This window comes from Crocuta crocuta, unplaced genomic scaffold (genome assembly GCF_008692635.1).
Source record: "Crocuta crocuta isolate KB4526 unplaced genomic scaffold, BGI_CrCroc_1.0 scaffold30, whole genome shotgun sequence".
Lineage (NCBI taxonomy): Eukaryota > Metazoa > Chordata > Mammalia > Carnivora > Hyaenidae > Crocuta > Crocuta crocuta.
In genome coordinates this window covers 4,873,892-4,900,917 of record NW_027528345.1, presented here as the reverse complement: position 1 = coordinate 4,900,917, position 27,026 = coordinate 4,873,892, and the positions used below count along the sequence as shown (strand labels likewise).

Sequence of the window (27,026 nt, the reverse complement as noted above, 5' to 3'; positions counted from 1 at the left end):
AAATAATAATAGCAACAGGCATATGGAAGAAGTTGATTCCAACCCTCATGGGTGACTTGGACGGGATTAAGACTTTGGTGGAGGAAATACAGATGCGGCGGAAAGAGCAAGGGTAGAAGTGGAGTCTTAAGATGTGGCTGAAATGCTGCACTCTCATGATAAAACTTGAACAAATGAGTTGCTTCTTATGGATGAGCAGAGAAAGTGGTTTCTTGAGATGGAATCTACTCCTGGTGAAGATGCTGTGAAGATTGTTGAAATGACAACAAAGGATTTAGAATATTATGTAAACTCAGTTGATAAAGCAGTGGAAGGGTTTGAGAGGATTGACTCCGATTTTGGAAGACGTACTACTGTAGGTAAAATGCTATTAAGCAGCAATGCATGCTACAGGAACCTTCAGCAGGTTGCCTTCAGCAACCACCACCTCATCAGTCAGCAGCCATCAACATGGAGGGGAGACCCTTCACCAGCAAAAGGATTATAACTCCCTACGAGCTTAGATAGTTAACATTTTCTAGTAATAAAGTATTTTTAAACTAAGTATATTATTTTTAAGCCATAACACTATTGCACAGTTAATAAACTACAAGATATTGTAAACATAACTTTTATATGCATTGGCAAACCAAAAAACTTATTTGACTCAGTTTATTTTGATGGTCTGAAACTGAACTTTCATACCTCTGATGTATGCTTATTTTGAAAGTGGAAAAAAGAGGGACTACAGATAGCTGAAATCTATGACCATTTTATCATTTCATACAGGACCAGAAAGTGGATAGAACAATAAATGCTTTAGAATGTCTTAAATTTCTCTTAAATATACAACAGAAAAGTAAGGCAAAACATTTATCAATTGTTCCTATTACCTGTGTAGTTTTCACAGAACATAATGAGAGAAATTTAAAATTAAAAATTTTAGTTGGCTAGCTAGTGAACCAAGTGGGTCAGAAATATGGTTAGAAAACCAGTTGTTCTTCCTAGAAGAATTCAGTTTCTTGAGGTTATACAACCCAAGTCCCAGTTTTTTATGTTGGCTAACAGCTGGAAGGTAGCTCCTAGCCTAGAAGGCCACCGATAGGTCTTAGTCAACGTGGCCTTCTTACAACATGGTAGCTTACTTCTTCAAGGCCCACAAGACAATGTCTCAAACTTCTTGTAAGGACCCACCTTATTAGGTTAGGAGTACCCAGCACATTCTCTCTGTTGATACTCAAAGTCAGCAGATTAGGGAACCTTGAAACATCTGCAAAATTCCTTCAGTTGTGTCATATAACATTATCTAATGATGACCATATCATTATGGGAGTAACATCAGGGAATATTTGGTTAGTGGTGAATGACTGCTTAAAATAGTGGGTTTCCTGAATGGCTCAGTTGGAAAAGTATCTGACTCTTGATTTTGGCTTAGGTAATGATGTCACAGTTCATGAGATCAAGCCCCATGTCAGGCTCTGTGCTGACTGTGCAAAGTCGGCTTGGTATTCTCTCTCTGTCCCTTTCTCTCTGCCTCTCCCTCACTCATACACACATATTCTCTCTCAACAAAAGAAGCACACTGTGAACATGATCCTATAAACAAATGCCTGTAATTGGATTGTATAAGCATCATTATATGAACTTTAACGTCACTTTACATGTTACAAAGTGCTTATACATAGTCTGTATCATTTGATTTTCATGATTACCTGTCAGAGAAGCACAGTAGATAATTAGCCTAACATTACCAGTGAAAAAACAAAGGCTCAAAGCTGTTAAGGGATTACCCAAAGCAAATTAGTAGTGGAGTTGGGGCTTCAGCCTCAGATCTTTTCACCCTATAGTCCAGTCCTCTTTGTTACTAATTCTATAGTTTTCAGACCATGTTTGGTGAGGTTCTAAGGCAATTACTCAAGAATTGAGGGTGACACTAAAAAGCCAGGGATTAGGGTTGGTACAGTGGCTCTACTTTTGTTTGTTCTATATATATGTTGGGGGTTCCACACTCCATGCTCCATGTTGCCTTGTTAAGGTAAAAAAGAATGTTTACAACAAAAATTTAGTTTAAAAAATGGTTTAGATAGCTGTATACAAAAAACCAAGAGTCTCTTCCAGTGAAGTTTTAAGAAGCTGTCATTTCTTGCAGTAGCTGTTGAACCTTTCATAAAGACAGAAAAAATAAAAAAGAAACTGTATTAAAGTGTTGGTCTGAAATGTACACTTAGGGAAAAAAGATGAACCCCACCTTCTTCACTTTTAAATAAATATAAAAAATCGGTACCTTCTTAATGTCTGGTCTCTTATTTTTCTTTTCATGCAAGCATTGACTTGCAACAGAGTACATAGTTTCAATGCAAATGGGATCAGTGTCATTCATCTTCGTGTCAATATAATCTTCAATGGTCTTTTCTTCATCTTCAATTTCTTCTTTAATATCTAGCTTTAACACAAATATTAAAACTTTAGTAGGAGCTTCAAAGAAAAGTGAGAGAAATCAGAATGTAAATGGAATTATTTCATCTACTTCATAACAACATGTACTTTTATTTCACTATCTAGTTTTATAACCTTACTGAGAATTAAAGACATACGGGAGAGACCCCATTTATTTATTTATACATCTATTCACACCTAGGTACAGACATACATACCTTTTAGATACTTTCAGCCATTTGCCTTCTAAGTTTTGTGTTTCTGTTGCTGAGCTAATTGTGCGCATAGTCCCATTGGCAGCATTTACTAGGCTGCCAGCCCAAGGTAATTTGCTTCTTGATGTGCTCCTGAGAATGCAGTTCCAACTTCTGGACCCCAAATCCTCCTCTCTGGACAGGCAAACTTGTCTACAGGTACTCAGATAGTTGAATCAAAGAGAGCGAGGGAGAAGGAACAAGGGGACAGGGCCATGACACGAAGGCACTGCATAGGGAGAGACGCACAGGACTAGGAGGATGGAGTGGGTCAAGTGGTGGCCGTGAGAACAGTACGTCCACGTCCTAAACCCCAGAATCTATGCATATGACTTCATTTGAAGAAAAGGTCTTCATGTGAAGAAAATGACATTTGAAAAACATGTCATTAAACATCTTGAGATGAGATCGTCCTAGATTACCCACGTGGGCCCTAAATCCAATGCCGAGCATCTGTGTAAGAGACAGAAAAGAGACGAAAACAGATGCAGAGAAGACAATGCGACCACAAAGGCAGAAATGAGTGATGTGGCCTCAAGTTAAGGAATGCCAGCAGCCACGAGAAGCTGGAAGGGGCAAGGAGTCTCCCCTAAAGCCTCCAGAGGGAATACGGCCCTAGGAATATTGGGGGCCCAATTCCTGGCCCTAGGAATAACAACACCTTGATTTCAGATTTCTTGCTTATGAAAGAATACGTTTTTGTCACTTTATGTCCCACTTTGTGCTAAGTTTTTTACAGCAGTCCTCAGAAACTATTATCATGGAAAAGACTATTTATGTGAGGTCAATGTACAACAACCCTCCAGAAACTCCTCCAGAAGAATTTTAAGGGGCACCTGGGTGGATCAGTTAAGCTTCTGACTCTTGGTTTCGGCTCAGTTCATGATCTCATGGTTTGTGGGTCTGACCTCCGTGTCGGGCTCTGTGCTGACAGTGTGGCCCCTGCCTGGAATTCTTTCCCTCTCTCTCTGCCCCTCTGCTGCTCTCCATCTCTCTCTCTCTCTCTCTCTCAAAATAAATAAAAAAGAATTTTGAAACATTTGGGAGATGGCAGAATCTAGTGATATAAAGGTTCTTTTAAGGATCACTCCCTTTTGGTTATCGTTGTAATAAAATCTTATTACTTTATAGTCATACTGCATTCATGCCTTAAGTAAAAGGGTATAATCTCTGAGTTTTATGATTTTCATTATTATATGATCATGCATAAAGCTTAGGACTGAGACGGATTCGGTGTTTTTCTGTATTTCATCCTTACTCAAACCAAATGTTTGAGTCTTTCGTGATACTCTAAAGGAGAAAAAGTCTGAGAGAAAAGGATTTAGGCTTTTAGACAGGTAGGCTCTGCTTAAAAAGTATAAATTACAAGGTAAAAAAAAAAAAGGAGAGTTCCTTTAGTTTTTTTAAACTGTCCTGTATTTTTATTTATTTTTAAATTTTTTAACATTTATTTATTTTTGAGAGACAGAGAGAGACAGAGCATGAGTGGGGGAGGGGCAGAGAGTGAGAGAGACACAAAATCCGAAGCAGGCTCCAGGCTCTGAGCTCTCAGTATAGAGCCTGATGGGCAGCTCAAACCCATGAACAGTGAGATCACGACCTGACCCAAAATCTGACACTTAACCAAGTGAGCCACGCAGGCGTCCACTGGCCTGTCCTTTCTTTTTTTAAATTTTTTTAAATGTTTTATTTCTAGGAGAGAGAGAAAGCGTGAGCAGGGGAGGGTCAGAGAGAGAGGGAGTCACAGACTGAAACAGGCTCCAGGCTCTGAGCTGGCAGTCAGCACAGAGCCCGACACGGGGCTCGAACCTACGAACCGCGAGATCATGACCTAAGCGAAAGTCGGGCGCTTAACCGACTAAGCCACCCAGGTGCCCCATGTATTTTTAATTTACACACTTTCTCTGCATAATCCCATCCACACCCAAAGCTTTATCTATACTTGGGCATTAATTGCTCCAAAACATTGTATCTGCAGCTGAGGCTTCCTTCCTGAGGTCTAATGCACAATGAGATAGATAATAAACAGATTATAATTTAGTAATATACATACAATATAATAACATATATATGTATTATATAGATAATACAAATAATATATATTATATAATGACTGTTCACAATAATATTATGTTCTATAAATATACTTCAATGCAAAATGTTATAAAATATGTAATACTGCATTACTACATATCCAGGAAACCATGGAAAGCTTTATGATGTATTTTTTGTAAAGGGTCACCAGTAACAATATTATAATATATAGATATCAAATTTATAGCTTTTCTTAAAAGAGTATGGCACCAAACCCATGAGCAAACATAGCTTTTGACTTTCTAATCTCCAATGTAGGGAAATAATCTGTTATATATGTATAATCTGGATTTTCACACTGGTTTGTCTCATTAGAACACATAAATTAGAATAAAGTCAGTGTAGTTCTTTAATTTTAAGAAAAGCTTATACATGATAGTAAGCATTTCTGTAATCTTCAGATTACAAAAGATTTTTGTAAATTTTTAATTTTATAAAAAGACCCTCTAATTTCGTAAAATCTACTATATCGAGGAAAAAAGGCCAAGCCATAATTGTCTTATAATTTTAGCATTCAGTTAGTCTATTTATGTACCTGCCAATGAATGCCTAACATAATACACAGGTAATGTTTTCTATCACAACTTTATAATTAAAATACTCCATACGGGTGCCTGGGTGGCTCAGTCGGTTGAGCGTCCAACTCTTGATTTTGGCTCAAGTCGTGGTCCCAGGGTTGTGGGACTGAGCCCCACATCGGGCTCTGTGTTGAATGTCGTGCCTGTCGTCCCTCCTTCTCTCTCTTTCTCTCTCCCTCCCTCCCTCTCTCTCTGCCCCTTCCTCCAATTCACACTTTCTTGCTCTCTCTCAGAAAACAAATAAAATAAAAATAGATAGAAAATTTTTCTAGTAATTCTAATACAAATGTGAATAGAAGCTATATTGTTTTTCCTCACTGAGCTGAAAAGTCTGTTAGTAATCATCCTGAAAGTAACAAAAATAAAAATATACTGGAGAAGACCTAAAAAAATCATATAGTTCTATTCTGATTTTACCCACAAAGAAACCAGAACATAGAATATATAAAACTCCTTTGTGGCAGAGCTGAGATTAGAAATCTGTGATGCTCTTTCCATATGCCACTGTGTAATCACCAATGGAAATATTGCCAATAGAAAGTGATATATCTAGATGCCAATTTACCCATATAAATTTAGATTATAAATGAAAAGAGAAAAGGACTGGAAAATGTGAATCTTTCAATTACCAATAACTGAGGTTCACGATGTTCATCTACAGCTGGAAGTCCAGTTATTATTTCTAATAAAACCTATGAACACAAAAAAGATCCATTACTGTAACACTCAAGACAATATACAGAAGCTAGACAGAATATGGATCTTGATTATGAAATCTGATTAATCATTTCCCCACATTGCATTATGCCTTTGAGGCATTAAAGCACAATGGACATGAGCTGTGGTCATCTGTCACCATCATTCCCTCACAGATACCTTGGGTTCCAGCAATCTCCACAAGCAGTACTTTTCAACTGGCAACTTACTAAACAATCAGCTCCACTCAGTATGTATTCTAGACATTTCTTCTCCTGTATTGCAGGGGATTCTTCACAAGAATAATTGTCTCTGGCTTTTAGAATATTATTTTCTAAATTTTAGGCCTGTCCTACAATTCTGTGCCTTAATTTCTCAGTGCTATGAAGTTAAATTTCCATATATGAAATACATATGCAAAAATAAGATGAAGTAGTGCCTAATTTCTCCAACCATTCCCACTCACTCCATCTTAAAAGTTACTAGAGACAGACCAGTAGATCAGAAAATTCCAAAGTGTATGTCTTTTAAAAAATATTTCATTTAAAAACTATGACACTAAAATGCATGCCGCATGATATAATTTGTTCTATGCACTAATTTAAGCTTCGTACTAAGTCGTGAGGACAGTGTGCTAAAAAAGTCATGTCTCACAGTGACTTCAGAAACCAATTTAAGTTTACAAATTTGGAAAAGCTTTTATAACTTTCTCATTTAACTAAAGGTTCAAGTAAATAATGTACATATTTACATAAGAGAGGTAAGCAAGACAGGTATATTCAAAATATTCTACTTCAACTTCACAGTTATAGCCAGAATGATTATTGTTACTGATTATATATGTGAAACGTACCACACCAAAGCTGTAGATGTCAGATTTGGCTGTTATTTCTCCTCGTAAAGCCTCAGGTGCCATATACGCTGTTGTTCCCACAATTCTGCTAGTCATGACTGTTTGGGCAAACTTCTCAGAAGCCCGTGCGAGCCCAAAGTCTGATATTTTGGCTGTAAAGTCTTCATCTAGTAAGATATTTGCACTGAAATAAAATTTGAAGAAAAAATAGTTTTCTTTTCAAGCAAGCCAAACAGGTGTGTGAACAAATGGACATATTTACAAAGGAGACCATTTAATAATATACATCATAAAAGCCTGAAATATGTGTAAATAAATCTACATGTCAGATTGAAGCTAAAGAAAAATAATGGTCTTCTTATTCCTTTTTGTTTCTTGAGGAAAAATTTTAGGAGAATAAAAATGAAATAAAACTGTCCACATTAGTTAGAGATAATTTCATGATTTTACAATTTATTTTGGGAAAATTTCCCTCAGTCTCCTAAAGCACCATTCTTAATTCCTTTCCTAACATTTCCCAACTCATTTAAGAATAAAGTTCCAACCAAAGTATCTCAATTATTCATTTTTTTATTCTTTTTTTAAAGCTTTTAATTTTACTTCCAGTATAGTTAACATGCAGCGTTATATTAGTTTCAAGCGTTATTCTCTATTATTTTTTGTACTCTCTGATAACTTTCAAAGAAAAAAGAACAGGGCTAAAAGGTGCTCATTCATTCATTACACACAGTCATTCATACACACATACTCAATAAATATTCAATAAAACTTTATCAAGGACTCACTATGTATAATAGTATTTCAGCTCAGTGCTGCATAGAGGGGAAATTTTCAAATCCTGTCTGTGACAAAGGTCTGTACCTAATTTTTAAAAATCCAAAAAATATTCCATAATGGTGATGTTATGTACAAAATGCTGAGAGAACAAACACATGCCTGAAAGAACTAGAGAAAATTCCAAAGACAGAGTAAATAGTGTGCTTAGTCTTGAAGGATTGTTAGGTGATGGTTAAATGAAGAAAAAAGGTATTTAAGGCAAATGGAGCAACATGTACAGAGTGATGAAAACATAAAATCATGTGATCAGCGGCGCCTGGGTAGCTGAGTCAGTTAAGCATCCGACTTTGGCTCAGGTCATGATTTCACAGTTCGTGAGTTCGAGCCCCACATCAGGCTCTCTGCTGACAGCGCAGAGCCTGGAGCCTGCTTCAGGTTCTGTGTCACCTTCTCCCCCTGCCTTCTCACTCATGCTTTGTCTCTCTTCTTCTCTCAAAAATAAATAAACATTAAAAAAACAAAACAAACAAAACAAAACAAATGAACCCCAAAACAACATGTGATCAATTTCAAGAAACTGGTGCCAGTGGAACATGGAGAGAATATGAACTTCGCTCTGTGACAGTGTGACACCAGTGAAAGTTTCTTAGTAAGGAATTAGTGTTATTAGACTTGAATTTTAGGAACACAACCTGGCAGTGTAGTAGTGAATTGAGGAGAATTGGTACAGACTGGTTAAAGGCTGACCATGAAAGCTTGTCATAAAGTAAATAAGAGATAGTGAGAGTCTAGATAAAGAAAGAACACTGGGGCGGGAGAGAAGCTGAAAAGTTTGATGCATGTTCAAAGGACCTTTGTAATTAGTCTGATATGAGGAATGAGAAAGTCTTTAGCTGGGAGACAGGATGAATAGTGACTTCATTTGATAAGGAAGGGAATCTAGAAGGAAGACTGGTTTGGAAGAGAAAATGAATTTGATTTCTGACATGTTAACTTGGAGGCTTCTGTGGGACATGCAGGTGAGGTAGTTTTGGTCTGGAGATACTGAAAATATAGGAATGGAGGCTGATGATACAGATTGGAGAGTCACCCACACATAGGTAGCAGGTGAAGTCAATATAATGTCAGTCAGCAAGAACACGTTCTGAGAACAGAAGAGACAGGAGGTGAGAACAGGAGATGCACCAATATGTAGAGGATGAGATATAGTACCTGTCCTGTCATCTAAGCTTGATCCCTCTATCTGGACTCCTTCCTAAATCCTCAGGAACCTTACTCTATACATTATCTTCTTCTCTCTTCAACTTTATCATCTCCTTCTTCCTATAGGCATAAAAATGTGCTTTAGTCTCAACCATCTTAAAAAAAAAAAAGAAACATTTCCTGAATAATATATTATTTCCAGTGATCATCCTTCACTATCCAAATGTCTTAAAAGACTTGTCTATACTCACATCCAGCTTTCTCTCTCCTAAACTACAATCTGAATTCTGTCCAATTACCACGTGGAAGCAGGACTCTGTAAAGATACTAATGACCTTCAGGGCACTAATCAAATAGTTTTCAATCCTCATCCTAACGTCTAAAAAGTAACATATTTTTGACTAGTACCTCTTGGAAAATGCTCTCTTTCCTTCTTTTGATGGATACCACACTCTCCTCGTTCTCTTCTTATCTTTCTATGCCTGTTTTCTTCGATTCCTTTCAGATCATGCTCTTCTAGTTGGCCATTACGTCTTAAAGTTCCTTAGGACTAAATCTTGGGAACTTTTCTTAATTTCTCTATCTTTCCTTAAGTGAATACAATCCTATGACAGTCTCCAATTAACACCTATATGCAAGTAATACATAAATTTGTCTTCAGCTCAGATTACTTCAGGTCCAAATCTGTATATCACATTATCTGTTTAACATCTCCACTTCCGTATCTTAAAAGAGTCTTAAATGTAACATGTACAAAAGAGAATTTATATTCTCAGTCCTCAACCTGGTCCTCTTCCAGTGCCTTCTATGTAAGTGAATCATGCCACAATCACCCCAGAATGCAATTCAGGAAGCTATAAATCCAGGAGTCATTGCTGACCCGTCCCTCTTCCTGACCCCTCTGCAGCCAAGATATCAGCAGGTCCTGCTATCTTAATCTCTCATATCTGCTCACTTCCTTTGATATGAACAGCTATCACCAAGACTTCTGAGAAGGTCTCCTAACTCTCCTTTCTTACAAACTGTTCTCTACACTGAGAGTCAAAGTGATCTTCTCAAAACTTAAACATGATGCCACATCTCTACTTATAATCCTTCAATGGCATCTGAGTATATTGATGATAAAACTAAAGACCTTACCTTAGTCTATCAGATTCTATAGGATTTAGCTCCCTGCTGACTTCTATATCTTCTATCAATCATTCCTTCCATTTCTGCACTTCAGTTATATTGTGTTCATTTCACTTCCTGTAATTAATTCATCATGCCCCCAAGCTCCCTCTCAACATTGGTCTCACAAATGCAGTTTCTTCTGTCTAGAATGCTCTTCTCCCTATCTTCTTTAGCCACCCTCAACTTGAGCGCACTTACTTCCTACTCATTCTTTGGATGTCCACTAAAATATCACTTCCTCAGAGAATACTTCTTTATACGAATACTATTACGTAGTACTAAATACTACATATTGCACACTAAAGTTCTTTTGTTAGTTTGTGATCATTTGCTTGATGTCAAATGCAACAAGTGCTACTTTTGCTAAGTATACTATCTCCAGTGCCTAGTGTATGGTAGGTGCTCAATTAGTATTTGTTAGCTACATAAGAAGAGAGAGACCTGAAATGTACCCATGGAGGATGAAAGTGATTCAGAAAATAATGGAGATCTGGAAAATAATTTTGACAAGGCAAAAGTGGTCAGGAAAAACAAAATGTCATGCTATTAAAAAAAAAAAAAAGGTGGGGGGCCATGCAGGCTAAGTACTAAAAATAGGTCACTGGGTTTGGAATAAAGGGGACTACAGAATGACTTAATGAGAAGAGCTTTCATGGGGTGCGATGAGACATGCATATGGATATGAACGGAAAGAGTGAGAGCAAGTTATTCTTTAAAGATGGTTTTCCAAAAGCTTTGTAAGAGTAGCATTTACCTTTTAATGTCTCTATGAATATGATGGTTTTCATGTAAAAAACTGATGCCATTAGCTGCACCCTGAGCAATCTTGCATCTCATGTGCCAAGAAAGTGGTGGAGTATTATCCTTATAAAGTAAGAAACCAACCCATTAAAAAAAAAGAGGATAAAAAAATCTGTAGAAAATATATAACAGGACATTTTTCTCAGCAACTACTGAAAATGATATCATATCACCCAGAATTTAGGATTGCAATTTTTAAAAACTGTTCAAAAATAATCTCTAAATAAGATCAAATCAGAGTTAGCATTTCTTATTTGACATTAAAAATATATGAGCATCTTCAAAGACTAGTCTTGACTGATAAATTTATGTTTAAGATTATTACCTAATAGAATGGTAATCCCAGTTGTTTACCTGGGATTTATATATCAACTGTATAATTTTCAAAGAACAAGAAAAATATTAAGATTAATGTGGTTTAAATAATCTTGTCACAAAGTGAATATTCATATTCCAACACATAAACAGAAAGCCAAGCAATGTGGTGAACAGACATCTTACCAAGCAGGACAGCCTGTCTAGCAATGAGCCATTGGGCATGTAGACATACACTAGGCAGAGGTCGTCTCCATCACTTGAGAAACCAAGTAGTTCAACTAAGTTTTCATGTTGACACCTATGACAAATAATTTTCCTCTCAAAATTATTATGATACATACACATATTCAGCTGTAGGTTGAAAGTTTTTCAATTTAGAGCTTTAACAGAAAAAAGGAGTAAGAAAAGAATGATGTGCTTTGTATCATTATATTACATTATGTATGTTTATAGTATGTGTGTATATATATATATGTTTATTAGAACTATTTATAATTTTCTGCAAACAGTTCTTTCAGTCAATACTGATCAACATTAGAAGCAAACACTTTTTCTATTTTTAGTAAAAGCTCAACAATTTATAAGTTTGGAACTTGTGATAGTTTGGCTAAGCACTGGGTTGATATTAACCTTAGTGTACCACAACTTTCAATGATAGTACAGGCAAGATTTCAAGAAGTCTGTTGAAATTGGTATGACAATCCTTTCAAGAATTTTTTTTAACATATCCAAAGCATGGATTTATAGACATGTAATCTTTAACTTCATCTAATTTACACATTTTTGATCTTTAATGATGTGTTGTTATTTATAGCCCAATTTGAGTTTTTTTATATACCTGAAAGGAATAAAACTGAAGAGAGCTGAAATATAACAAATCTTAGGTATCTGTGGTAAATAGAAGAAAGTAGGAAGAAAACTGGGCCAAGTCCCAAGTTTAAAGTCCAGCTTTGCCACCCTCTGGATATCTATAGGCCAAATTAACAGGTAACAGATTACCAACCTCAGTGAGCTTCAGCAACTTTACCAAATGTGGATAGTAATTGTGGATACTGATTGTGTAACATGGATGCTGTGAGAATTGACTGAGCAAATATGTGAGAGCCTAGAAATATACGTACAACATGATAATCTCCATCCAAGTGCTTACTCATTTTGTTGATTCAAAATGATCTAAAATTCTGGCATTTCATTATTTCAAATCAGGCTTTAATTTGAAAACAGTCTATCCTCATAAATATTTTAAGAAGTACAAATTAAAACAATAAGTGCTCTATTTTCCGCCAAACTGGCACATTTTTAAAATGAGTAGGTAACATTTGCTGAGTTTCTACTATATACATGGCACTGCAGTAAATGATTTACCTGCTTTGTTTTGTTGAATTCTCATAACAACTTAATGAAGTAAGCACTATCCCATTTTATAGATGAGAAAACTAATAAATAGACAGTTAAGAAACTTGGCCACAGTCATTCTGCTAGTAAGATCCAGAAACTGGTACTTATTAAAAAACAGTGATAATAGTCAATGGTGGTGAGGTAAGGATGAAAAATGAAATTGTAATACATTGCAGTGGGAGTATAAATCATTATTTATAAAGCCATTTGGACATGTACTTGGAAAGTTTTTAAGAGGTTCATGAATTCTGAACCAGTAATTCTTCTAGGACTCTACTTGATGAAATAAGCAGAGCTACATTTAAAGATTTATGTACAATGAGATTTAAAGGAGCTTTAATTTGCAACGATGAAAATTAGAAATAAACCTAGTAGGGTAATGGTTAAATAAAATATAATCATCATATGTGCCAAATAATTAATATACAATACTTTAAAATTAAAATTAATGTAAGATAACAAAATGCTTTAAAATTATTTTTAATGACATGGGGAAAATGGTATACACACATCATTACATCAAAATATTAGCCATGGTTATCTCCGAGTGATGTATTTAAGAGGTGATTTTTATTATTTTAAATACATATTCCTGTATTTCACAGATTATCTACTTTGAACAGATTACTTTTAGGATTGAAAAGTAGGTATAAGGGTATGGGGAACAAAATCCCGAAAGAAATTTTTGTTTTGTTTTGTTTTGTTTTTTTTAATCAGCATGCATTATTTTTACCATGACTGAATTAATTCCAGTCTGTTATTTCTTTCTTGAGGTTAATCAACTAAAATTGGTAATTTATAGCAATGAGTGTAATATTGTAAATTGGTAAATCTCACTAGAATTCGTCATATCGATAGTGTTGTATGGTGACCGATGGTGACTACAATTATGATGGGTGCTGAGCACCGAGTAATGTAGGGAATTGTCGAATTGGTATGTTGTACACCTGAAACTAAGAGAACACTGTATGTCAGTTACATTTCAATATTAAAAAAATACATTTAAAAAAAGGAAAAAAAAATCTCAAGCTCTGGAATCAGACAGATCTGAATATGAAAACCAGATCTGATTTTTACTGGCTACATGGCCTCAGGCAAGTTACTTAATGTTTCTAACTCTCAATGGAAAAAAGAAATATAGGGGAGGTTATAATAACCTTTACAGGGATTAAATGAGGCCAGATACATAAAATACACTGCAATATAATTATTAGAATAAATTTTGTGATTAGTTTCTCATTCTTCCTGAAGACGCCCAATAATTTTCAGGCATACTGGGTCAATGTCTTCTAAGCATACTGGCATATAACTTTTTCCTGGCTTAGAGCTATTAACATATCTAAGGGTCTATTATTCTAAATACATATTTTTCCATATCTATAAATTATCTGTCATGAATTTTGGGAGCAGCAAAGGATAATGCAAGATAGTTGAAACCCTTTGTAGCTTTGCTATGATTTAAAATAAAAACTGCTGTTTTATCTACATGCACATGAGCATATGCAGTCACTGAATTGTAGAGTCAAAAATTCTTTCAATTCCTCTAATCTGGATCCTTTATTTTAATTTTACATATCTGAAAATATTACTAGTTCATGGCATACTCTGGGTAAGAAACCAGGTCCCCTACTTCTTGTCCTGCTCTCTTCTACGATACCACATTGCCAAATTAACTTACTTTGCCATAACTTTTATTTCTTGATCAAACTGCTGCTTCAGTTCTTCAGTACTAATGTCAACCATCTGAAAAAATAATATATAACATAATACAACACGATAACCTCAAGGCTCCTAAAGCGAGAAGGAGGCACAAGCGATCGCCTGGCTGATCTTGCTTTCTTTAAAATAGTAAGGCATTATTCTCCCCTTTTGGTAGAATAACTGAGAATCAGAAATACTAATCATTTGTTGAAGGTCCCACGGCTAGTTAGTAGAAGGAAAAAAACCTCATAAGCCATATAACCATATAAACCTGAGTTATTGTAGGAACAAAATGAAATAATGTGAGACCTCACTGCATAAACATTCTCAAGAAAAAATTTGCTGTAACAGAAAACATAAGCAAATTTAAAGGCAAAAAGAAAAACCAAACCTGCAAAAGCATTTGTACTGTATATGACAATGGATGACTATTTTTATCATATAAATATGTATTCTATGGATATTTCTGGAATATAATAATAGATTTATAATGTAACAAATCAATGACATGCTGAACACTCTAGTGGCAATGGGAATAAAGGATCTAGACAAACTTTTTTCAATTATTTTCTTATTATGTAACTTTTAAACTTCATTTTTATTTTTATTTTTTTGATTTTTAATTTTTTCAATGTTTATTTATTTTTGAGAGAGATGGGGAGAGAGACAGAGCATGAGCAGGTAAGGGCCAGAGACAGAGGGAGCCCAATGAGGGGCTCAAACCCACGAACAGTGAGACCATGACTGAGCCACTCAGTCGCTCCTAAACTTCATTTTTAAATGGTAACAGTAACATAAGAAATCTCTTTTTACAAAATTTTCTTAGTATCTTCCCATTTTAATCTTGATTAGGCATGAAGCACTAAGTAGAACAGGGTTTCTCAACTTTATTTTGTGACTCTTCCAAAATTATATATACAATTATATGTGTATGCCCATAACTACATTTTTGTAGGGACAGGTTCCATAGCTTTCAACAACTTTTTAAGTATTAAGAACAGTCAGCTTAGAATGATGTTTAAAGAAAATATGCACTGAAATAATGTATTTCCTAAGGACTAATTTACAGCTTATGATACAGCACACTAGGAAGCAACTTTTTCCTATAATTCTTTTTACTCCTCAACATATAACTTACCGCCACAAGCTTCTTCACGGCCACAGTTTTGTTGTTCACATAGCCTTTATATACAACTCCAAACCCTCCCTCTCCCATCTTGTTGCCACCGATGGAAACGGGCCTTTCATCAAAGTTATTTGTGACATTCTTCAATTCATAAAATGAAAAGCTGTGAAAACCTATAATGTCAATGAAATAAGAAAAAAGGTGCTTCAATAAAAAGGATATTGGTTTTAATAACTTCAGTATTTTCTCAACTTGATTATTTCATATATACACAAATATTTACAACTTTGGATTAGACAGGAGAGGAGAGAGTAAGGCTATCTTTTAGATTAAAAATTTAAGTTTTATCTTTTATTTATTTATTTATTTATTTATTTTTATTTCTAGGAGAGAGAGAGAGAGACAGCGTGAGCAGGGGAGGGTCAGAGAGAGAGGGAGTCACAGACTGAAACAGGCTCCAGGCTCTGAGCTGGCAGTCAGCACAGAGCCCGACGCGGGGCCCGAACCGACGAACCGCGAGATCATGACCTAAGCGAAAGTCGGACGCTTAACCGACTAAGCCACCCAGGCGCCCCTTAAGTTTTATCTTGAGAATTCTGTTTGGTGGCCCTCCACCTAAAACTCTAGTTACTTGCTTTCATTACAAAATGACCTTTTCAAGTTATGTAAATATTTATGCATTTTTTCATACCTCTATGGTTGGGTATATGTCCTGTTGCCTCTTCTCATTGATAACACACTGACTAATACAATGAAGATGGCGCAGAACAGGTCAGGAGGGAAAAAAAGAAAACCCACAGAAGAGCTACTGCCAGTGTGCACAACCGAAAGGGCACATTTATTTCAAAGGGCTCAATGACAAACCCGCCAAGGGAAAGCACTGCACATGTTACTTACGCGTATCGCTGCCTTCTAGACTTGTACTTTCTGGACTTGAGGAGTCAGGTAGAGTATAGTTTTGTTCAAGATCCTGCACAGGTAACCCAAATGCCCTGTCTCTGCCACAGAGAGGCATTTCTTTCTGCTGAACTGTTACAGCTTCCTTAGCAGGTAGTGTATTAACAGCTTGGGGAACAGCATCTGCCAAATGAAGTAAGTTACAAGTTGTCCTTCCATACGAAAAAGTGTTTGTGTGCAGAAGTTAAACTAGGAACTTGGTTTATTTGACATCATTGCAGTTACCACACGTCAACCCCATTTTCTCACAGCATACACACAAGAAGCTACCTAGTACGAATTTGTGAGTTTTGGTTAAGGTGACTAGAGAGGGGAAGGTGGTGTTTTCAAAGAGTCTATGTACCGCCTACATCAGAGCACTGAAGGGCTTGTTGAAAAACACAGACCTAACCCAAGTCAAGAATTCTGATAATGAGGTCTGGAATAGAGACAGGAATCTACTTATTTAACAAGAACCCCAACGGATTCTACTGCGCACTGAAAAGTGACAACTGCTAGTACAAATGGTATCAACGGGAAATAAGCTGTTAGGAAGGGATCTAGACAGTAAACCCACCACAATACAATGTAAGGATATCAGGATTACAGAGTCTCATTGGGGTGGAAGTTAAGGGTAAAAAAAAGCAAGAGTTAAAACAAACAAATAAAACCCCAAAAAAGTAATTTCTGTCCTTCTACACTTCCTTTTGGCACAAAACTACCTGACACAAATGGTGGCTCAGGCCCAGTCATGAGGCCTCCATCTCCTCAGCAGCAAGTCCGCAGTGCCCTATATCTGGAGTGCTTGTATGAGTTGGGGAGGGTAGAAAGAATGAAAAGGAGTCTCAAATGTAAGGCTCATCTACTAGGAGAAAAAAGTCCGAGCAAGAAGACATGTTCCCATTTCTGCCACTTGCCTTTCCACCCTAATCGCTGATGCCCTACTCACGCTCAAGTTTACCTGGTAGCAAAAGACTTGCTGGGGCAAAAAACTCATTTTGGACCAACAGATCCACAAGATCACCAACCGTGCAATTTGTGGTGCCCCAGTCAAACAGTAATTCACAAGTGGGGCTTTGTCCAGTTTGAAGTAATGCTTCAAATCTCCTTAAAAGCAAGCAATAAAGAAACAAAATTAGTATGTAAATAGACTTAACATGAAAATAGGAATTACTCCCTCATGCCCTTGTCTGGCCCATACTACCTCTTATAGTATTAAGGAGGGGGCAGCAGAAGAATCAGCCAAAATTACAGAGAACTGGGAAGACAGGCAGAAAGGAAAAAGATGCTGAAGGTGATAATACTATAGGTCAGCATATACTGAGTGCTTACGAGTATCTGCTCAGTGGGCCATGGGATGCACCCACATGAACTCATCTAATTCTCTAAGATACTACAAATATATACTAATTATGAATAAGAAAGCCAGGCATGAAAAGGTAAAGTAACCAGCCCATAGTCACACAGCCAAAAAACTGTATCTAAATTGACATCCAAATTCAGATCTCACTTGACATTAAGGGTCTGCTCTCAACCTACTAAGCTATATTCTTTCCCTACCTGACTTAATAACTCTGCTAGTCACGTGAGTTTAAAAAAATTTTAATGTTTATTTTTGAGAGAGAGAGGCAGAGAGGAGCACAGAGGATGCGAAACAGGCTCTGCACTGACAGCAGCGAGCTGGATGTGAGGCCTGAACTCACTAACCGTGAGATTATGACCTGAGCCGCGGTCAGACGCCCAACCAGTTGAGCTACGCAGGTGCCCCAGCCATATGATTTTTAATAAACCTGCCTGTTTAATGAAATAGGATACTATACATAAACTTGGAGAATTATTCCATTGATCTTAATCACATTTCAATTAAATTACGGAAAAACAGATCAGTTTTTTGTTCTTTCTTTAAAAACTAGTCTGGAAACTAACATTTAAAAACTTAACAATTTTTTCTGGTTTTCCTCCAAACTTCTTATGTTGAAAAATTTCAAACCTACAGAAAAGTTGCAAGAATAATACCAGGAACAACCATTTACCCTTTGCCTAGATGCACCAACTGACCAGTTGATAACACTTTGTCACACTTGTGTTCTTGCCCTCTCCCTTTCCCTGTGTGTGTGCACATATGCTTTACAGTGTACACCACACACCTTGTAAATGTCTCACAGTCTAGATCTGTCTGATGACTTTTTCATGATTAAATTCAGGTTAAAAATGTCAGGTAAGAACACCACATAGGTGACAGACAGCATGTTGTTCCCACTGCATCACATCCAGAGTCACATAATGCAGTCTGTACCATTATCGGTGACCCAACGTTTGATTACTTGGTTAAGGAGGGGTACTTCAGATTTTTTCTTTATAAAAGCACCATTACCCTTCATAATTCCTAAGTAACCTATGGATAATACTTTGAAATCTTGTGCTTATCTTGTTCATTGACAACTTTTCATCTTGTGGTTTTAGCATCATCGATGAGTCTTGCATGAATCAATTATTCATTGGTGGTTGTAAACTAGTACCTCTTCTATCATTCTTTCAATAATTATTTGCTGCCACTATTCTGTAGACAAGAGCTTTTTCTCCACCCCGCCCCCACCCCCAATTGCCTCAACCATTCTCCAGAATATTTTGATAGTATACCATTACACTATCTTTGAAAGTTGCCTTTCAAGGTTTAAACTTAAGCTTCTTTCAAGTAATTTAAGGTGTTTATCCTTCATGTGAGGAAACACTTCCTGGAAAAACTAAGATAGAAGTTAGAGTTTTGGGATCTTTATTAGGTTAATGATGAAAATCACAAATTTATGCCTTTTCCTCTTGCTTCCAAAGACAGATTTTGATGTAGATTTGGACTGAAATAACTGACAAAAATAAATCTGTACTTGTATTTTACACTAAATAGAGACAAAGAATGAAATTATCTGAAGATAGTGTTGAAAAATCCTGGCTAAGAACTAAGAATTCTGTTCATAGATGTGTACATTTATAAGCAACTTTAAAATGTCAACTTGAAGAACTCCCAAAGTACACTGTTAAGGGGGAGTAGAGATTTACCCACTTAGAATTTTACTAGAGATTCTTATAATTTTCCTATGTTCAATCTGGAAATGACAAATGTGAGGCAGAGGGAACTGTTCTCAGCTTGCTAAACAGAAAACTAGAGTGAAAGTAGGAATCTTGATTCTAACCCAAAAACTTATTTGCAAGATCACAATACTAGCCTAGCTGACATAATGGAGAAGGAATCAAAAATCACATATACACATACACAAAGAGGTTACTTATTACCATTATCTCATCTGAAGAGAGTTTTACTTTCTGAATTGCAATATTAGACAGTATTTACATCTATTCATCATTCTAGACTGTGATGTAAGAATTTAAATTTTTTTAATGTTTTATTTATTTCTGAGAGAGAGAGAGAGAGAGAGAGATAGTGTGAGCAGGCGAGGGTCAGAGAGAGAGGGAGACAGAATCTGAAACAGGCTCCAGGCTACGAGCTGGCTGTCAGCACAGAGCCTGACGTGGGGCTCGAACCCACGAACTGTGAGATCATGACCTGAGCCAAAGTCGGACGCTTAAGTGACTGAGCCACCCAGGCGCCCCTGTGATGTAAGAATTTAAAAAGGAAAAGAATTTTATAGGTTACCTTATGTGAAACTGATTGTATCTATCATCGCCAGATGGTTTTTTAATGGCTACCGCTAACTTCTTCCATCCTTCTTGAGGATCAATAAAATCTGACAGCTTCCTAATTAGTCCAACATTGAGGGAGCGCACATATGTTGAAGATGTTATGGGTTTATTCATCTTCTGTTCCTAAAATATGGAAAACTGTCATTAAAATTTTACAGTAGTTTTAGTGATGACATCCATAAACTTATAAAATCACAATTTTCTACAGTACATGAAATGTTGGCAACTGATTATACCATAATAAAGGAACACTCCAAAGTCAACTAATTGATATCCTAATAAGAAATTAAAATTGTGGTTTATTTTGTCTAATTGTCCTCTGGTCTTATATTCTTTCTCTACCTATAATTATCAATAAAAAATGGAAGAATTTTTTTTCTGACACTGACACTTCCCAAGTACAATTTACCCAATGGAGTAAAAAATTTACTTTTTCAGAAAAATCCCTGTGAATATATTCAGGAATCAAATCCATTAATAAAAGAGATTTATTTTTCAATTTAAAACATTTTTCTCAATCAGTTTTTATCTGCTAATAAACATTTACCACCACTCTTTAGTAGAAGCAAAAAAAAAAAAGTCCTGAAATAATTTGAGTAACATTAAAAGATATGGTAAATAGTCAACTTTTTCTATACCTCTTTTTTGAGTGCTCCACATTATTTGAATCCAGCAGAACTGTCTGATCAGAATTCATTCCCTACTAAGCCAAACCCTGTGGTTCACAACTTCACAATTTAGAGAAAACCTTTACTTCCTCATTCCCCTTTTTCTTTTGCCACTACACCCTGGAAAGCACCAGCCAGGGATAAATTTCACAATTTTGCTTGTACATGAGCATTGCTGAATATACCTAAGAGAATACAAATTAACGGGGACCCATTTTCCATGGGGCCTTCAACATTGCTCTTAATCCTATTACTTGTCTTACCTATCACTGAGCTCACTGATTACCTATCACTCAGCTCATTGTCCTTAGCGAGTATTTCACACCTGAGCCTCTTTCCATGTGGTTTTGATTTCTATGCCTCTGTTTTAGCAAGTAGCAACCTTTCCTTCTAATTCATCAAGACAAAGAGATTTACATATTCTTCTGTCAATTATTCTCCTGCTATCCCTATATATATTTTTTAAAAAAAATTTTAATGTTCATTTATGAGAGAGAGAGAGAGGGAGACAGAAAGACAGAGCGTGAGTAGGGGAGGGGCAGAGAGGGAGACACAGAATCCGAAGCAGATTCTGTCAGCACAGAGCCTGATGTGGGATCATGACCTAGGCCGAAGCTGGAGACCCAAACTCTGAGTCACCCAGGAGCTCCATCCTCTTATATTTTTAACTTTAAGATGTAATATAATCAAATTTTGGAGTAAAAGATATATTCACAGGGTGCAAAATTCAGAAGCTATAAAAGAGTAAGAAGCAAATGTCTCCCTGATCCTAGGCCTCTATATTTATATATTCTACTCTTTGGCCTTCTTTGACCATGGCATCTAAGTAGGTCTATCCGCCATCAACCTAATTGTCTTTGATCATTGCATGATGTAACTGTAACCATGTATATATTTGTTTGTTTAGTATCTTCCTCCCCCATTAGACTATACGCTCCATGAGTTCAGGGACTATGCTCTTTCGTTCACTAATATAAAACTAGTGAATAGCACGTGGCATATATTGTTGATAAGTATTAGGAATGAATGAATTTGCTGTCTAGTACCATGCTAGGTGATTCGCATATTTCACTTAATCCTTACAGTGATGAAGACAATTTTAACATCTTTACTTCACAAAGGTAGTAAATGAGGGGCGCCTGGGTGGCTCAGTCGGTTAGGCGTCCGATTTCGGCTCAGGTCATGATCTCATGGTTCGTGAGTTCGGGCCCCGCATCGGGCTCTATGCTAACAGCTAGCTCAGAGCCTGGAGCCTGCTTCAGATTCTGTGTCTCCCTCTCTCTCTAACCTTCACCTGCTCACGCTGTCTCTTTCTCTCTCTCTCTCTCCGAAAATAAATAAAACATTTAAAAAAAAAAGGTAGTAAATGAGAGTTGGACTTGAATCAATATCTTACTCCAAAATTCATTCCGTATGTCCTTGTTTCTATAACGCAATGCATTGTTCAAGTCATTCTCTTTTCTATAAAGACATTTCCTTTCGTTTATTCATATGTTCAAATAACATGTCAGGCTTTGGGGGCAACTGGGTGGCTCAGTTGGTTGAGCATCCAACTTCGGCTCAGGTCATATCTCGCAGTTCGTGAGTTCGAGCCCCATGTTGGGTTCTGTGCTACCAGTTCGGGGCCTAGAGCCTGCTTCGGATTCTGTGTCTCCCTCTCTCTCTATCTTTTCCCTGCTCACACTCTGTCTCTCTCTCAAAAATAAATAAACCTTAAAAAAAATTAAAAAACAAAACAAAACATATCAGGCTTTGTACTAAGTTATAGGAGCTACAGAGAGGAAAAAAATCTTTGTTTTCAAGCTTCTCAGTCCCGCAGGGAATACAAACAGCGAATGATAAATGTTATAAGAGGCGTGTGCAGTGTGTGGAGGCCCAGAGAAGGAGCATCAAGCCAAAGCAGTCTAAAGTAAATATATCAAGACAGATTTGGGTAGGGTGGGAGATTAGAAGGATGAGTGAAAAGGGATGAGGAAAAACCTAAAAGGAAATTCCAGGCAGTAGGGATAGCAGGGAGAACATTGATTAGGCTCAGGCAAGGAGTTTGCTATGGGTGGAGCATAGGATGCATGTCATTAAGTAGTAAGAGAAGAGGCTGGAGAGGGAGGCAGGGCCAAATCATAACACACCTCATGTACTAAGACAAGGAGTTGAAGCTTTATACTAAAAGTTATGAGGAAGCCATTTCAGGATTTTAAAGAAAGGTGTCATGATATCTTATTTGGTTAAGTGGATTCTCCTGGATAAAAAGTTTGAAGGGATGTATATTGAGATAAGAGGACCAGTTTGAAGACTGCAATCATCGAGGTGAGCAGAAATGAAAGCCTGAAAAAAGTCAAGGAATGGAGGCAAAAAAAAGATTCAAAGATTTAGGAGGCCAAATCAACATAATTTAATGACAAATCAGATACTAGAGGGAAAGGAGAGTAAGGGAAACCAAGAAGCTGATTCCTGGCATTTTGGCTTGGGCAGTTAGATGATAGAGGAAATGAAATGTTCACGGTCATGTTAAATGTGAAATATCTACCTCTGGCACCATCTAGGGGGGTTAGCACTAAGTAGCTATATGGTCTGGAGCTTAGGAGAGAGGTTTAGTAAAGAATACTTACTACATGAGCATTCTCACATGTTCATAAGTGAATTGTTGGTTGAAGCAACAAGTAAATGTGAGGTTGCCTATTAGGAACATATAGAATGTGAAGAAATGAAGAGAAAGAAGAATGTTTAAAAAGATTGATAAGCCATGGAGGTAAGAAAAAAACTAAGACAACAGCATATCAGAGATTTCTAGAACAGGGGATAGGTTGGTATAAAACACCCAGAGAGGTCCAATGAATACTGATGGGTATGTTAGATTTGGAAACTGGGTGACTTAAGAACAGTTTTTAGAAAGCAGTGAGTGAATAATAAAAGCACTTTTTCCAAGAAATCTGGCTTTGAAGGGAAGGAGAGACAAAGACAGAAGGAATCAGTTCTCAAATTTGGTCTTGGTACCCTTTATACTCTTAAAAATTTCTGTGGACTCCAAAGAGCTTTTGTTTATGTTGGTTCTATCTACTAATATTTACCTTCTTAGAAACTGATACTGAGAAATTAAAAACTTACTTACTCATTAACTGATTAATAATAATGAACATACTACATGCTAGCATACATAATATATTTTGATAAAAATACATTTTCCAAAATAAATGAAAGTATGATATTATTTTAGTTTTGTAAATTTCTTTAATGTTCAACTTAATAGAAGACAGCTGGATTCTCATATCTGCTTTTGCATTTACTCTGCTGCAATATATTGATTTGGTTGACATATATAAAGAAAATCCAGCTTCACACAGACATATAGTTGGAAACACTATTTTTTTTTTTATTTTTAACATTTATTTATTGCTGAGAGACAGAGAGAGACAGAGCATGAGCAGGGGAGGGGCAGAGAGGGAGGGAGACGCAGAATCAAAAGCAAGCTCCAGGCTCTGAGCAGCCAGCACAGAGCCTGATATAGAGCTTGAACTCCCAAAATGTGAAACCATGACCTGAGCCGAAGTTGGGTGCTTAACCAACTGAGCCACTCAGGCGCCCCTGGAAACACTATTTTAATAGCCTTTCCACAAAGGAGATTTTTCTCTTTGACACTATAGTGAAACTTGATAAAAGACGGTTTCCTAAGCCATATCGATGAACTTTGTCTCATTAAAATTCATTGCATTCTGAATGAATCTTTTACTCATTAGTGATTTTGACCCTACACACCTCTTGAAAGGGACTTGGGAACCCCAACCACATCCTGAAAACTGCTGGTTTAAGATTTGCTTTAAGAGTTAAGCTTGGTTGGAGATACAAAAAGGGATAGTAAATAGAGTATAGGTAAAGATGTCAGCCTTGAATAGAAGGAAAGTTTTTCTTCCAAACTGTGAAAAGGATTTGGAAACAGGTTTGGATACAGATATATTTGAAGAGAGAGGGAAATTTTCACACAATGTTATTTTCTTGGTGAAGCAGGAGGTGCGTTTATCTAGAGCTCAGTAAAATAACTGCCCAATGACCTTGAGGACCACTGGATAAATGCCTAGTATTTCTTCAAGCTCAATGCAAAAGGCACTATTGGCTTTCCCTGATAATCATCTCTTTTGCTCCAAACTGTCCCCAGTCATTCTTTTATATAACTTCTGTATAACAATTATCATATTTTATTGTTTATGTGTCTGTCCTCTCTCCTAGTTGGTGTGCTCTCCTAAGCAGGGACCCAACCAAATTGAGCTTTAGTAGCTATTCAAAATATTTGTGTTGGATGAAAGACTGATTTTAAAATTTTAATTTAGTTTTCTTTTAAAAGTCTATTTATTTATTCCAAGGCAGAGAGGGGCAGACAAAGAGGGAGAGAGAGAATCCCAAGCAGGCTGAAATACTGAATATTTCTGAATGTTGAAATAAATCAAATAAATCAAAGTAGACTGAGTGTCTACTTTGTGCTGGATACTGATCTAAGTTCCTACACATTAGGTAACATTAGGAAAATAAGAAAAAATAACTGAACTCATGGAGCTTATATTTTTAACAGAGGAAGACAGGCAATAAGCAAATAAACTCCATACTATGCTACATAGTGGGGACAAAAATAGAGAAGGGGTTTCATTTTTAAATAGGGTAGTCAGAGTAGGCCTCAATAAAAAAGTGCCATGTGTTAAAGGTCTAACGAAATGGGAAAGTCAGACACTGGGATATCTGTGGGAGAAGTCTGGGGGCAAAAGGAATACTAAATGTAAAGGTCTGGAGTGGGCCCACTCAGAACAGCAAGGAGAGGCTAAGTCTGGAGAGGAAGTAACAAAAGAGTCTAAGATAAAATGAGAAGGTAGGAAAGTCACCAGGTCTCCTAGAGCCTATAGCTTTTGTATTGATATTGCTCATCCTCTGAGTGAGAAGACAGTAGAGGCTTTAAGATCGGGAGACATATACTCTACATTCATGTCTTAAAAGGACACTGGGGTTGCTTCTGAGAAGAAGGGATATCAGAGTAAGAGTGAGAGGCAAGGAGGGACCAATTACTAGAGTACACCAACAATCCAGCTGGGAGGTGCTGGTGGCTTGGACCAGGGTGGTAGCAGAAAAGGTGCAAAGTCTTAGGATGCTGGATATTTTCTGAAGTAGAGCTAACACAATCCCAAGTGCTGATATGAAGGGCGAGGGGATTGCATGCACCAAGATTTTTGGTCTGAACGTTTCCCAACATTTACTAGGATGAAGAAGACTGTGTAAGGTGCAAGCTTGGCCCCCACGACCAGGAGCTTGGATTGGACAGGCAGAAAGCAAACTTCAAATGAGTGTTCAGCATGAGAGAATAAGGGAAGTATGAACTTTCTGACAGGTCTCTTCAAGGATTACCCTTAGAAAGGGAAAAGGCTGACTTTTAATATTCTCCACTCTCAAGGCTCCTTAGGCAGATAGGTTTTACAGGCACAAACAGAACCATCAGTTCCCATTTTAAATAACATTTTCTCGCTTTCTCAGGGTCTGCTTTTTATCCCTTTCTCTCTTGCTCCAGGCTGTCAGGTGTCCTTTTCCAATCTGATAATGTACTTACCTGATCCTGACAGCCCTCTCCAACCTTCTAATTTCCTGGAATCTTGGAAGCCAGAGTGACAAGTTAATTAGAATCCTGCGGAGGCCCAGAATGCTTTCCACGCCAGGAGCATCTCTGCCCAGAGCCGGCCTTACTTCCTGGTTCTCAGGAAAAGAGGTTCATTTCGTAAACTGGTTCCCGCAACACACCGCCTGGGTGTTGAGAAACAGGAGGCGAGGTCTGAATGAGCCACACAATGAACTTGGTGACGCCTCTCCACGCCCCAGGTTCCTCCCCAGGTGCGATTCAATTTTTGATCCTCGGGAACCCACCCAAGATTTTAGCCTGGAGCAGGCTGTGCCCACACAACCTACTTCCTCTCTAACTTTTCTCACTGTGCGATTTTCCTTCCGAAACCGTCCCTCAACAACTCTGAGGCAGAGGGATGGAGGCCGGAGCGCAGACCTTGGACTACCTGTTAAAAAGGAGCGCACGGCTGGAATCCCTTACCTGCCCAGTATCGGGACGTCAGGGCGGCAAGGGCACCGCCCAGCTGAGCCCGCTGCGGGGGAACCCGGGCTCGGAACAGCACCAGAGAAGAAAAAGGCCAACCTCCTAGTTCCCGCCTGAGACCCCGCCCACGTCCTGCCCCGCCCCTCCTCCTTGCACGTCCCGGCGGCTCTGCAGCGTGAGAGATTCCGGGTCTCGCGTAAGGCTCTTCTTTAAGTGGCGACCTGCCCCTTTAATTATGCTGCTGTCGGAGGCTAAGTATTGTTAGC

At 37.4% G+C, this 27,026-nt stretch overlaps 1 protein-coding gene across 2 annotated transcripts; it reads right to left on the bottom strand.

Moving 5' to 3' along the window:
* Positions 1 to 735: 735 nt before the first annotated feature.
* On the bottom strand, positions 736 to 26,868 carry IRAK4 (interleukin 1 receptor associated kinase 4). 2 transcript variants are annotated; one of them, XM_077753234.1, is made up of 13 exons: positions 26,758 to 26,868; positions 26,269 to 26,459; positions 19,973 to 20,142; positions 17,285 to 17,430; positions 16,285 to 16,467; positions 15,400 to 15,560; positions 14,239 to 14,303; positions 11,346 to 11,460; positions 10,798 to 10,907; positions 6,891 to 7,074; positions 5,971 to 6,033; positions 2,264 to 2,422; positions 736 to 2,140 (listed from the first exon to the last, which is right to left on the bottom strand). In XM_077753234.1, the coding sequence occupies exons 3-13, from the start codon at positions 20,131 to 20,133 to the stop codon at positions 2,105 to 2,107; spliced, it is 1,383 nt and encodes a 460-aa protein (XP_077609360.1). In that variant the 5' UTR covers positions 20,134 to 20,142; positions 26,269 to 26,459; positions 26,758 to 26,868; the 3' UTR covers positions 736 to 2,104. The 2 variants fall into 2 exon arrangements, with proteins under 2 accessions (XP_077609360.1, XP_077609359.1); XM_077753233.1 differs by lacking the exon at positions 26,269 to 26,459.
* Between the last annotated feature and the right edge of the window lie 158 nt (positions 26,869 to 27,026).

Coding starts and splice junctions, on each gene's coding strand:
- IRAK4 (XM_077753234.1), bottom strand. CDS start 20,133: ATGAATAAACCCATAACATCTTCAACATATGTGCGCTCCCTCAATGTT. Junction 15,561..16,284: donor TCTAGAAGGCAGCGATACGC/GTAAGTAACATG, acceptor TTGACATTATAG/GTTTTCACAGCTTTTCATTT. Junction 2,141..2,263: donor AGAGACCAGACATTAAGAAG/GTACCGATTTTT, acceptor TCTTTATGAAAG/GTTCAACAGCTACTGCAAGA.